The sequence below is a fragment of the Orycteropus afer genome, unplaced genomic scaffold (genome assembly GCF_000298275.1).
Source record: "Orycteropus afer afer isolate SDZICR_OR568_19922 unplaced genomic scaffold, OryAfe1.0 scaffold00050, whole genome shotgun sequence".
Classification (NCBI taxonomy): Eukaryota; Metazoa; Chordata; class Mammalia; order Tubulidentata; family Orycteropodidae; genus Orycteropus; species Orycteropus afer.
In genome coordinates this window covers 414,080-428,036 of record NW_006921637.1, presented here as the reverse complement: position 1 = coordinate 428,036, position 13,957 = coordinate 414,080, and the positions used below count along the sequence as shown (strand labels likewise).

At 37.4% G+C, this 13,957-nt stretch overlaps 1 protein-coding gene across 1 annotated transcript in view; it reads right to left on the bottom strand.

Moving 5' to 3' along the window:
* Nucleotides 1–13,957, bottom strand: part of LYST (lysosomal trafficking regulator) — a 339,163-nt gene that overhangs the window by 148,020 nt on the left and 177,186 nt on the right. Inside the window, 2 exon segments of the mRNA XM_042780645.1 lie at nt 4,684–4,739; nt 6,124–6,185. Coding sequence (XP_042636579.1) covers nt 4,684–4,739; nt 6,124–6,185 — 118 coding nt within the window.

Genomic DNA, 13,957 nt, shown 5'->3' with positions numbered 1-13,957 from the left:
TATATATATATATATATATATATATATACTTTGCTGGTTTTTTGTGTTTCTCTAGAGAACCCAATCTAACACAACATCCTACATTGGTGAGTAGCGACTAGGGTCTTAAAAGCTTTCAAGCAGCCATCTAAGATGCAGCTAATGGTCTCCTAGTGTTGGAAGTGAAGAAGAACACACACACACAAAAAAAAAACCACCCAAGGGCATTTAGAACCAATCAGCCCTAGGACACAACAGCACCTGAGACCAGAAGAACTAGATGGTGCCCAGTTACCAATGCCAACCACTCAGGAAAGGATCAAATCTGGTGATCCTGAATAGAGTGGGAGGGAAAACGTGGAACATAATCCAAAAACTCAATAATGAACAGAATTACTGGTCAGATGAAATCTGGTGAGACTCCCAATACCATGGTAAAACTCACCCCCAGGGGCGAACTCTCAGTCCAAAAGTTAGTAAGATGTACACGCAGACGACTCAACCCAGGATGATGCACCCACATACTCTATGGTAATACATCCCTTAGAGCAATAGACCATGGGACACGAGAGGACTAACATTCAAACTGAGGAAATGCAGAACAAACAGGAGTGCATAAATAGGAGGGGCACTGGGGGAGGGTTGCAGGGTAAGGAGGGGAGGAGACTGGGTTAGGGTTGGACATGGAGAATGGGGAATGAAACTAAATGTACATGTTATGTTGAATGTAAAACAAGCTCTTAAAACTAAAAAAAAAAGGTTTACACATAGAAGAAGAATCATTCTTTGAAGTTTACCAGGGGTGGGAGGGGAAAGGAAGGTGAATCACTAACTACAGGGTAGACAAATATTAACTTGGGTGACGGGAAAGGCAGTATACAATAAGGCGAGGTCAGCACAAAATGATCACCATAGAGGAAGATACTGCAAAGAGCACAGGAGTTAAAGGCAACAAAGGTAAATACTATTATATACCCATTCCCATAAGAACAGTAACAACAACAATCTCTGAGTGGATACATAAATAGACACTCAAACTGAATAGGAGCGAGAAGGTGAATGGGACTACACCCATGAATATATATAGATTTGACAGCAAATATTTCTACATATGTATGTATATGTATTGCAAATATATCCACGAATATAGTAGAGCATACAGGGGACAAAGTATGAAAACTTTTCAATTAGAAGTTTTCAAAAATGGAATAGAATACATTAAAGATCAATATCTTAGGCATCAGTTAGCCGAGAAGAACTTGTATTGGCCATTTTGAATCAGACAATCAAATAGGTTTACTATGCTGGGAATGATAAATTGAAGAGGAATGGCATTGCATTCATCACCAAAAAGAAAACATTTCAAGATCTATCCTGAAGTATAATACTGTCAGTGACAGTATAACATCCATACAACTACAAGGAAGACCAATTACTACTACTATTATTCAAATTTACACACCAACCACTAAAACCCAAGATGAAGAAATTGAAGATTTTTATCAACTTCTGCAGTCTGAAACTGACCAAATGTATAATCAAAATGTACTGGTTATTACTAGTGATTGGAATGCAAAAGCTGGAAACAACTATCATCTGTAGTTGGAAAATATGGTCTTGGTGACAGAAATGATGCTGGAGATCACATGACAGAATTTTACAAGACCAATGACATATTCATTGCAAATACCATTTTTTAACAACATAAACGGAAGCTATACACGTGGGCCTCACTAGGTGGAATACACAGGAATCAGATACTCTATATTTGTGGAAAGAGGCAATGGAGGAGCTCAATATCACCAGTTAAACAAGGCCAGGTGCTGACTGTGGAACAGACCATCACATGCAAGCTGAAGCTGAAGAAAATGAAAACAAGTCCACGAAAGGCAAAATATGACCTTGATTATATCCCACCTGAATTTAGAGACCATATCAAGAATACATTTGATGCTTTGAACACCAATGACAGACCAGATGAGTTGTGGGATGACATCATGAACATCCAAAAAAAAAAAAAACCAAAAAACTTACTGCCATTGAGTCAGATCTGACTCACAGCAACCCTTCCTTGGGTGTCCAAGGCAGTATCACTACAGAAATAGATTGCCAAATCTTCCTTTCAAGGAGTGGCTGGTGGGTTTGGACCACCAGCCTTCTAGGCAGCAGTCAAATGCCTTAGGCACTATGCCACCAGAGAAAAAGGTCATTGAAAAGATAGGAAAGGAAGTAAAGACCAAAACAGATGTCAGAGGGCACTCTGAAACTTGCTATTGAATGGAGATAGCTAAAGTGAATGGAACAAATGATGACATAAAAAAGGTGAACACAGTATTTCAAAGGGTAGGCTCAAGAAGACAAAAGTTAAATATTATAATGTACAAAGACCTGGAGTTAGAACACTGAAATGGGAGAAAATTCTTGGCATTTCTCAAGCTAAAAGAACTGAAGAAAAAATTCAAGCTTTGAGTTGCAATACTGAAGGATTTTATGGGCAAAATATTAAATGATACAGGAAGCATCAAAAGAAAATGGAAGGGATACACAGAGTCACCGTCCCAAAAAGAACTGGCCAATGTTCAACTATTTCAGGAGGTAGTATATGTTCAAGATTCAGTAGTATTGAAGGAAGAAGTCCAAGCTTCACTGAAGGAACTGGTGATAAACAAGGCTCCAGGAACTGATGGAATACCCACTGGTATGTTTCAACAAACTGATGCAGGACTGGATGCACTTACTCATTTATGCCAAGAAATTTGGAAGACAGATACTTAACCAATCAATTGAAAGAGATCTATTTGTATGCCCATTCCAAAGAAAGGTGATCTAACAGAATGTGCAAATTATTGAACAATATCAATAACATAATACACAACAGAAATTTTTCTGAAGATAATTCAAAACAGTTTCAGCAGAATATTGACAAGGAACTAGAAATTCAAGCTGGATTCAGAAGAGGACATGGAACAAGGGATATCATTGCTGATGCTACATTGTTTCTTGGCTAAAAGCAAAGAATGAATAACAGTGAAACACTGTCTGATACAGTGCTGGAAGGTGAACCTCTCACGTTAGAAAGATGTTTACTTGTGTTTTATTGACTATGCAAAGACATTCAACTATGTGGATCATGACAAATTATGATAACATTGCAAAGAATGGGAATTCCAGAACACTTGATTGTGCTAATGAGGAACCTGTATATAGACCAAGAGGCTATCGTTCGAAAAGAACAATGGGGATATTGCATATTTTAAAACCAGGAAGGGTGTGCATAAGGGTTGTATTCTTTTACCATACTTATTCAATCTGTATGGTGAGCAAATATTCTGAGAAGCAGAACTACATGAAGAAGAACATGTCATCAGGATTAGAGGAAGATTCATCAACAACCAGTGATATTCAGGTGACATGACTTTACTTGCTGAAAGTGAAGATGACTTGAAGCACTTACTGATGAAGAGCAGAGTCTACAGTCTTCAGTATTGATTATAATGCAACATAAATTAAACAAAAATCCTCACAACTATACCAATAAGCAACCAACATGCTAAATGGAGAAATCTCCGTTGAAAATCTGTTGTCAGAGATTTCATTTTACTTGGATCCACAATCAACGCCCATGGAAGCAGCAGTCAAGAAATCAGACATCATATTGTGCTGGGAAAACCTGCTGCAAGGGATGTCTTTAAAGTGTGGAAGAGCAAAGATGTTACTTTGAAGACTAAGGTGTGCCTAACCCAAGCCATGGTATTTTCAATCACCTCATATGCATATAAAAGCTATGCAATGAGTAAGGATAATTGAAGAAGAATTAATGCCTTTGAATGGTGGTGTGGGTGAAGAATATTGAAAATACCACAGACTGCCAGGAGAATAAACAAATCTGTCCTGGAAGAAGTGCAGCTGGAATGCTCCTTAGTAGCAACAATGGCCAGAGTTGGTCTCACCTACTTTAGCCAACTTGTCAGAAAGGCCCAGGCCTTGGAAAAGGCTATCATGCTTGCAAAGTAGAGGGTCAGTGTGAAAGGGGAAGACTCTCAACAAGATGGATTGACACAGTGACTGCAATGATGAATTCAAGTATAGCAAGGATTGTGAGGATGGCATAGGACTGGGCAGTGTTTCATTCTGTTGTACACAGGGTCAGTAGAAGTCAGAGCTTACTCAACAGCAACTAACAACAAGAACCAGCTATATATAAATAAGAGGATTACTAAATTGTTCAATCACCCAATATTTTCCTTTCTTTTTGAAGGAAAAGGTATTTGATAATAAACTGTGAGTGGCAGGGAGTAGTTACTTTGTTGCTACTGAGGACATGATGAGAAAGAATGGACATAAACTGAAGTAAGACAAGCTGTTTAGAATGTAGGAGCTCTGGTGGCATAGTGTCTAAGGCATTTCACTGCTATCGAGAAGGCTGGTGGTTCAGACCCACCAGCTATTCCTTAGAAGGAAGGTGACTCATAATATTATGGTCCTAGGTGTACCAGAATATTAACTGCTATGAGACTAGAACATAAGCCAGAAAAGATGGTATGGTCTTGTTTTTAAAATACCTTTAAAAAAAAATGTTTGGCATATAGATCTATCTATAATAAATCAACTCTAAATTTCTGCCTGTTCTCTGGTTATACTGAATTTACACATTTTGGGAATCTGTCTAGAGTTCTGTAAACACACATTTACACATTTACTCACCGAACTTTCAACTGTATCAGAAGCATTATCTTCCACAAAATACATTCCGCATTTACCTATAGAAAATAAATTGATATAAAACTTCAAAAATGAATTCTGGACTCATTCTGCCTGAAACAGAATCAATTCCTGGCACTCAACAAATATTTTTGAATACTATCCATAAGATCTTGGATAAATCACTTAACTGCTATGTGTCTTAATTTCCTTATTAAAAAATAAAAAGACTGGGGCGGTATTTCACATGATTACTATGGGAATAAAATCAGAATATATATAAAATGTTTATAATAGTGTCAGACACTCAATGCTAAATAAATGTTATTACCGTTCTCATATTACTAGCAGATAGATTTATTTCACTTTGTCACACACTAGTTGAAGTCAAGTTGTAACTAAATTATTTTTAGTGAAGAGGAATCCTTAATTATTTTCATGACTGAGATGCTCAATAGGGCAGAATAGGCCCTGAAACAACCCAAAAGTTTTTCTGGCTTATAGGATGGCTGTTGCTAACACGTCTTGTTTCCATGTGAGGAACTTCCCTGAGTTCCTGTCAACTAGATGCTGGTCACTCTTGGGTCCTGGGTGCAACATAAGCCACTGGCATAGTTCACTCACAGTAGGGCCTATCTTCATCCTTTTGATGGGGGCTCCGTCTGGATAAGCTTAAAGATCCATATCTTAGACCATGGAGACTACAACTTTAGCCAATGGAAGTGGCTATCAAATTGAAGGGTGCATCAGAATCACTAGAGAGCTTGTTAATCACTGGAGGCCTCACAGAACTTCAGATTCAGTAGGTCTGGGCAAGAGACTGAGAATGTGAATTTCTAAGGAATTTCCATATGATGCTGATGCTACTGGTTTTGGGACGAGCAGCCTACAGTATACAAATTGGTTCTTTATAGGCATAAAGGCCAAGTGTTATCATTTCATTTCTTCCTATCTTGAGGAAAAAGTCTCCCGACAAATATAACTATATGGTTATCTATGGATTGACAATGTTGTCCTTTCTTTCACAAACACAATAGAGAATATATATGATGAACAATCTCAAAGTGGATATATTTTTACACACAGGCACATCCATTAAAACAGTAAGCATGTAAGTATATCAATAATTTACATTTTTTAAAAAAACCTAAATTGATATAGAATTAAAGAAATGCCAAAATAAAAATGTACACTCATGTAGAAAATAAAATTTGTGAAAATAAAATGCTATTCATTTATTTTTTAGAAAAGAAGATGTTATTTCGTCACATTCATGAGTCATTGCATTATACATGATGCTAAGGCAAAATAACTTATGTAATGTTAGAGAAAGTTGTCTGATTTCATGGTAATGTTTCTTAAAAAAACCCAAAACTTCAAAGTATCTAAGAATAAAATAAGACAGAGTAAAGTGTGTGTAAAACTCTTCAAAATTTGACTTACCTAGTAACAATTCACCAGCTGTCTCTCTAGATGGTGCAACACTGAAACATCTTCGATTCACTCTGTCAAAACATATTCAAAATTACAGTGATTAAATGTTTTGACCAATGTTAGTGAGTATAAGCTTTATTTTATCTAGTAAGAGATTAGCAAAGCAGACTAGAGTTTCAATAGCACAAGATGTCTTGTCAAAACCCACATGAAAATACGGTCTCATTTTTCAACATTCTGGTAGAGGAGAAAATGACTGAAATTTTTTAGGAAAAGCTGATAATTCTTATCACATCCATGGAGCCTATAGGGGTTATATAAAAGAGACTCCAATATTTTATATTTTCCATTAAAAGAACAAACAATGATTCAGGCCTAGCATTCTAGAAAATTGCAGTTAGAGTCAGAGAAATTCCTCTACTTTTAAATCAAGTCACTTATCTTCTTTAAGACTCAGTTTTTTTTCATCTGTAAAATGGGCATGGTAATAATAATGGCCACAACAACAATAATAATACTATCAACAAAAAACTCAGCTGCTGTGGGGTTGATTCTGATTCATGGTGATCCCATGTATTTTAGAGTATAAATGTGCTCCATAGGGTTTTCAATGGCTGTGATTTTTCATTGTAGATTGCCAGGCCTTTCTTCTGAGATACTTCTGGATGGATTTGAATCACCAACCTTCTGGTTAGTAGCTGAGTGTTTCACCATTTTAGCCATCCAGGGACTCCAATATCATCAATAGTTAACTTATACTGACCCATTTAACACTTCAGTGATGCTGTATCTTGGGTTTTGTTATGTTCCCCACTTAACAGATGAAGAAACTGACACAGACAGACTAAATAACTTGCCCCAAATCAGCCAGTAAGAAAGGAACCAGAATTTGAAGCTTTAATCATTACATTCTATTGTCTCTTGATGACACTACCACCAGTCTATTTTAGCATTCAGAAAAGTCCATTATAAAAATATAAAGAGTACAACAACAAATGCTGGCAAGGATGTGGGAAGAATGGAAACCTTATCCATGGCTGGTGAGACTGTAAAATGGTACAACTACTATGGAAAATGGTATGCTACTTCCTCAAAAAGAGATCTAATACAAGAGACACAGACAGATATATGCATACCTATGTTCATTGCAGCGTTAGTCACAATAGCAAAAAGGGAAACAACCAAAGTGTTCAACAGTGGACAAATGGATAAATGAAATGTGGTACATACATGCAATGGAAAACTATGTAGTGAAAAAGAACAATGATGAGTCCTTGAACTATTTTAAAACCTGGATGAATCTGGGGGACATTAAGTTGAATGAAATGTCAATTACAAAAGGATAAATATTGTATGTTCTCACTTTTATAAGAACACAAGAATAGATAACGAGACCAATGCTCATTGTTGGTTACCAGAGATGAAGGCGGAGTACTCTCAAGTCAGCAGATATTTGATATTTTTGGTTATAGGAAAGGAAGCAAAGAATGTGGGTGAAGTGCTCACAGCCTGACCAAGGTAAATTATGACAATAAAAAGTGCATAGGAGAAAAGGATGTTTTTGGTAAAGGATATGACAAATATAATTTTGTAACAACAACCAAAAAACGTGTGTGGTTTAACAAATATGTATATAGCCATATATGTGTATGGGTATGAATGTGAGTATACATTAGTGCACAGATGGATGTATCTATAAATATATATACATAGAAGCATATTTATATATATTTATAGGCACATAGTTACTAATACTTCTTACACATATCCAAACACCTCACAAGAGAATTTTCTGGGTTTGAAGACTTCGGACCATAGTTTTGTTGGACAACTTAATTAATTGGCATAATACAGTTCATAAAGTATATGTTCTTCATTTCAATATGTTGAGTAGTGCCAGGGTCTTAAAAGCTTGCAAGTGGCCATCTAAGTATAACTATTGATCTCTACTCATCCAGAACAAAACTACTCAGAGAAGAAAGTAGTATATAGGACTAAAAGACTACATAAACCACAGCTTCATCTACGCTGAGACCAGAAAAACTAGAGGGTACATGGAGACCACTTCTGACCATTCAGATTAGGTGTACAATAGATGGATCCTGATAGAACAGGAGAAAAATATAGGAAAGAATTCACAGTCTAAAAGAGTCCAGACTAACTGTGCTTATTGAGACTAGAGGATTCCCAAAGACCACTGCCTTGAGATACTCTTTAAACTTTAAAACAAAATTATCTCTTGAGGTTACCTTTTAGCTAAATAATATATCGGTTCATTTTAAAAAAAGAATTTCACCTGTGAATAATGATCTCCTTTAAAAAATCATCTATATGAGACCTAATGGTCAAACATTACTCTAAAGCAAAGATGAAAATGTAAGGGGGCAGGCAAACTAGAGTACTAAAAATGGTACCCACCACTCATCTGTCAGTTTGTCATACTGTGGTGGCTTGCATGTTACTGTGAGGCTGGAGGCTATGCCACTGGTATTTCAAATACCAATAGGGTCAGCATGATGAACAGATTTCAGTGGAGGTTCCAGACTTAAGACAGACTGGAAGAAGGAAGGGGCCATATACTTCTCAAAGAATTGGCCACTGAAAATCTTATGAACAGCAATGAAATACTGTCTGATATATTACTGGAAAACTTTATGAACAGCCCTGAAATTTTGTCCGATATAGGGCTGGAGATGAGCTCCTCAGGTCAGAAGGCACTCAAAACACAACTAGGTAAGAGCTGCCTCCTCAAAGTAGAGTGGACCTTAATGATGTGGATGGAGTAAAGCTTTCGGGACCTCCATTTGCTGATGTGGCATGACTCAAGATGGGAAGAAACAGCTGCAAATAACCATTAATACTCAGAACATAGAATACATGAAGTCTGAATCTAGGAAAATTACAAGTTGCCAAAAATGAAATGGAATGCATAGAGATCGATAACAGTGAGTTGAAATGGGCTGGTTTTAGCCATTCTGAATCAGACAACCACATGATCTACTACGCCGGGAATGACAAATTGAAGAAGAATGGTGTGACATTCATTGTCACCAAGAATGTTTCAACATCTATTCTGAAGTACAATGCTGTCAGTGATAGGATAATATCCATATGCCTCCAAGGAAAACCAGTTAATACTACTATTATTCAAATTTACACAACCACCACCAAAGCCAAAGATGAGGAAATTGAAGATTTTTACTAACTTCTACAGTCTGAAATTGACCAAACATCCAATCAAGATATGCTGCTTATTATTGGTGATTGGAATGCAAAAGTTGGAAACAAAGAATCACCAGCAGTTGGAAAATATGGCCTCGGTGACAGAAATGATGCTGAAGATCACATGATAGAATTTTGCAATACCAACATCTTATTCATTGCAAAAACTTTTTTTCAACAACATAAACAATGGGTATACATGTAGACTTCACCAGACAGAATACACAGGAATGAGATTGATTACATCTGTGCAAAGAGGTTATAGAGAAGCTCATTATCTATAGCCAAAACAAGGTTAGCAGCTGATTGTGGAACAGACCATCAACTGCTCATATGCAAGTTCAAGTTGAAGCTGAAGACAATTAAAACAAGTTCAAGAGAGCCAAAATATGACCTTGATTATATCCCACCTAAATTTAGAGACCAACTAAAGAACAGACTTGACACACTGAACAGAATAATTGTGGGATGCCATCAAGAACATCATCCTTTTAGAAAGAAAAAGGTCATGAAAAATACAGGAAAGGAAGAAAACGCCAAAATGGACATCAGAAGAAACTCTGAAACTTGCTCTTGAATGGGTAGCAATGACAAGACACAAAAGAGCTGAACAGAATATTTCAAAGAGTAGCTCAAGAAGACAAAGTCAATTATTATAAGGAAATGTGTAAAGACCTGAAGGTAGAGAACCAAAAAGGAAGAACACTCTTGGCATTTCTCAAACTGAAAGAAAGTGAAGAAAAAATTCAAGCCTCAAGTTGTAGTACTGAAAGATTCTATGGGCAAAATATGGAATGTGGGAATTATCAAACAATATTAATAACACATGCAAGTAAAATCTTACTGAAGATAATTCAAAAACGGCTGCAGCAGTATACTGACACAGAACTTCCAGAAACATAAGCTGGATTCAGAAGAAGACATGGAATGAGGGATATCACTGCTGATGTCAGATAGATCTTAGCTGTAAGCAAAGAATACCAGAAACATGTTTACTTGTGTTTTACCGACTATGCAAAAGCATTTGATTGTGTGGATCATATCCAATTGTGGATAACATTGAGAATAACGGGAACTCCATAACACTTAATTGTACTCATGAGGAATCTGTACATAGACCAGGAGGCTGATGCTCAAACAGAACAAGGGGACACAGCATGGTTTAAAATCAAGAAGGGATTGTGTCACAGTTGCATCCTTTCCCCATACTGATTCAATCCATATGCTGAGCAAATAATCCAAGAAGATGGACTATACAAAAAAGAATATGGCATCAGGATTGGAAGAAGAATCATTAACAACCTGCGATATGCTGATGACACAAGTTTGCTTGCTGAAAGTGAGGATGACTTGAAGCACTTATTGATGAACATTGAAGAATACAGTCTGCAGTATGGATGACATCTCAATATAAAGAAAACAAAAATCCTCACAACTGAACCTATAAGCAGCATCACAATAAATGGAGAAAAGACTGATGTTGTCAAAGACTTGACTTTGCTTGGTTCTATGACTGACACCAACTGAAGTAGCAGTCAGGGCAGCAGAAGACGTACAGCACTAGGCAAGTTGGCTGCAAAGAGCCTCTTTCAAGTGCTGAAGAGTAAAGATGTCTCCATGAGGACAAAGGTGTGCCTTAACCAAGCCATAATATTTTCAATCACCTCATATGCATGTGAAAGCTGGAGAATGAACAAGGAAGATGGAAGAAAAAGTGATGCTTTTGAGTTGTGGTGCTCATGAAGAATGCTGAAAGTACCATGGACTGCTAAAAGAACTAACAAATCTGACCTAGAGGAAGTGCAGCCTTTATCAGAAGGGATGATTCCCTAGAAAAAGATGCCATGCTTGGTAAGGTGGAGAGTCGATGAAGGAAGGGAAGGCCCTCAACAAGATGGATTGACACAGTGGCTGCAGGGATAAGCTCAGGTATAGCAGGGATTGTGGAACTGTCATGGGACCTGGTGGTGTTTTGTTCTGCTGTGCATAGGGTCACTGTGAGTCTGAGATGACTCGATGGCACCTAACAACAACAATATGGGCAAAATACTGAATGATGCAAGAAACATCAAAAGACGATGGAAAGAATACACAGAGTCACTGTACTGAAAAGAATTGGTCAATATCCATCCATTTCAGGAGGTGGTATATGTACAAGAACCAATGGTATTGAAGGAAGAAGTCAAAGCTGCACTGAAGGAATTGGCAAAAAAACAAGGCTCCAGGAATGGAGAGGATACGCCGTGAGATGTTCCAACAAATGGATGCTGTATTGGAGGTATTTTTTCATCTATGCCAAGAAATATGGAAGACAGCTACCTAGTCAACTGACTGGAAAAGATTCATATCTGTACCCATTCCAAAGAAAGGTGATCTCACAGAACGTGGAAATTATCAAACAATATCATTAACAGTACATGCAACTAAAATTTTGGTGAAGATAATTCAACAAAGGTTGCAGCAATATATTGACAATGAACTTCCAGAAATGCAAGCTGGATTCAGAAGAGGATGTGGAAGAAAGGATATCATTGCTGATGTCAGATGATCTTGGCTGAAAGACAAGAATACCAGAAAGATGTTTACTTGAGTTTTATTGACTACGCAAAGGCATTCAACTGTGTGGATCATAACAAATTATGAATAACATAGAGAAGAATGGGAATTCTGGGACACTTAATTGTACTCGTGAGGAACCTGTACATAGACCAAGAGGGCTCTCATTTCAACAGAACAAGTGGATACTGCACGGTTTAAAATCAGGAAGGAGTGAGTCATAGTTGTATCCTTTCACCATACTTATTCAATCTCTATGCTGAGGAAATAATCCGAGAAGCTGGAGTATATGAGGAAGAACATGGCATCAGGATTGGAGGAAGACTCATTAACAACCTGCGATATGCAGATGACACAACTTTGCTTGCTCAAAGTGAAGATGACTTGAAGTACTTACTGATGAAGATTGAAGGCTATAGTCTGCAGTATGGATTACACCTCAACATAAAGAAAATGAAAATCCTCACAACTGGACCAATAAGCAGCACCATGATAAATGGAGAGAAGACTGAAGTCATCAAAGAGTTCATATTACGTGGTTTCACAATCAACACCAATGGAAGCAGCAGTCAAGAAATCAGATGACGAGTTCTGGTAAGATGGTGGAAAAGGCAGAAAGACTGTGCAGATCCTCTTCAACAAAGAAAAGGGGAACTAATTAACACAGATACAGAAGATAATCCTGGCTCGAGCCTTGAAGGAAAGGATGCAGAATTGGACTAAACCCCAACTAGCAGAAGAATTTGCATGAAAACACCAAAAAAGGAGACATATGGAGCTGCAGTCTGGCAGCAGTCCTGACGGCACAGACAGCTTGGATATTGCCGAGTGCTGGTAGGACCTAAGAATTAAGCTAAAAATCAGCCTTGCTATCCAGGAATTGCATGGAGGGCTGTTCTGCTGGCTGGGGAATTAAAAGGGAAGCAGCGAAGAGGAAGGCAGGCTGAGCTGTGGACTTTTCCGTCCAGAGGGCGCAGCTATTTTGAATGGTTACAAGTGGAGTGACCATTTCGGATATTTAAAGCGACAGTGTTCTCCCAGATTCCAGGGACTTAAGAACCAGTTCCATTTGCCAGGAAGCCCAAAGACATTCTGGACACAGATGACTGGAAAGGTGCAACATTCCTCTTGTTAATCTTATACCCCACACACTCTTGGTGAATGGAGGTGCGGCCATCCCTCACTGCCACCCGCTTTCAGGGCCGGCAGGAATTCTATACATGTCTGTGTGCTTGGACGGAGACTGGGTGCCCTGCCCCGTCCTCCCAGATTTTTTTTTCTTTGTTCTGTTTTTTAGTTTGGTTGTTTTTGTCTGTTTGAAAACTATTATAATTATTATTATTACTTTTGTCCTTTTTACTATTATTCTTTATTCTTCCCCTCCCAGGTTCTAGCTTTCAGCTTTTTTTCTTTTGCCTGTTCCTGGTTGCAATTTTTTTTTTTTTCTCTTTCTCATGGTTAACCCTGTTCCTTGTTTCTCTTTTTGCATTTTTCCCATATTTTCCTTCATTATTCTCCTTCTCTACCTTTTTTCTCCTATTGCCCTCTTCCCATATATTGCAGTTTTTTTCTTCTTTTTCACTTTTTTCTTCTTTTAGTTACTGTTTTTGATAACACGATTCATAAACATAATGAGCTCAGTGCAGAAAATAATATGGAACAAAGAAACCAGTGACATCAAGAAAAAACACATAACAAAATGACAGCAACCAATTCATACTTGCCAATAATTACACTGAATGTTAATGGATTAAATGCACCATTTAACAGATGAAGAGTTGCTTACTGGATAAGAAAACAAAATCCATCAATATGTTTTCTACCAGAGAAACACCTTAAAAACAAAGACAAAAACAGACTAAAAATCAAAGGTTGGAAAAAGATATATCAAGCACATGGCAACTGTAAGAGAGCAGAAGTGTCAATATTGATTTCTGATCAAATTGACTTTCAGAAAAAAAAACACCATATGAGACAAGGAAGGACATTATATAATGATTAAAGGATCAACTAAAAATGAAGACATAACCATAATAAATATTTATCGACCCAATGAAAGAGCCCC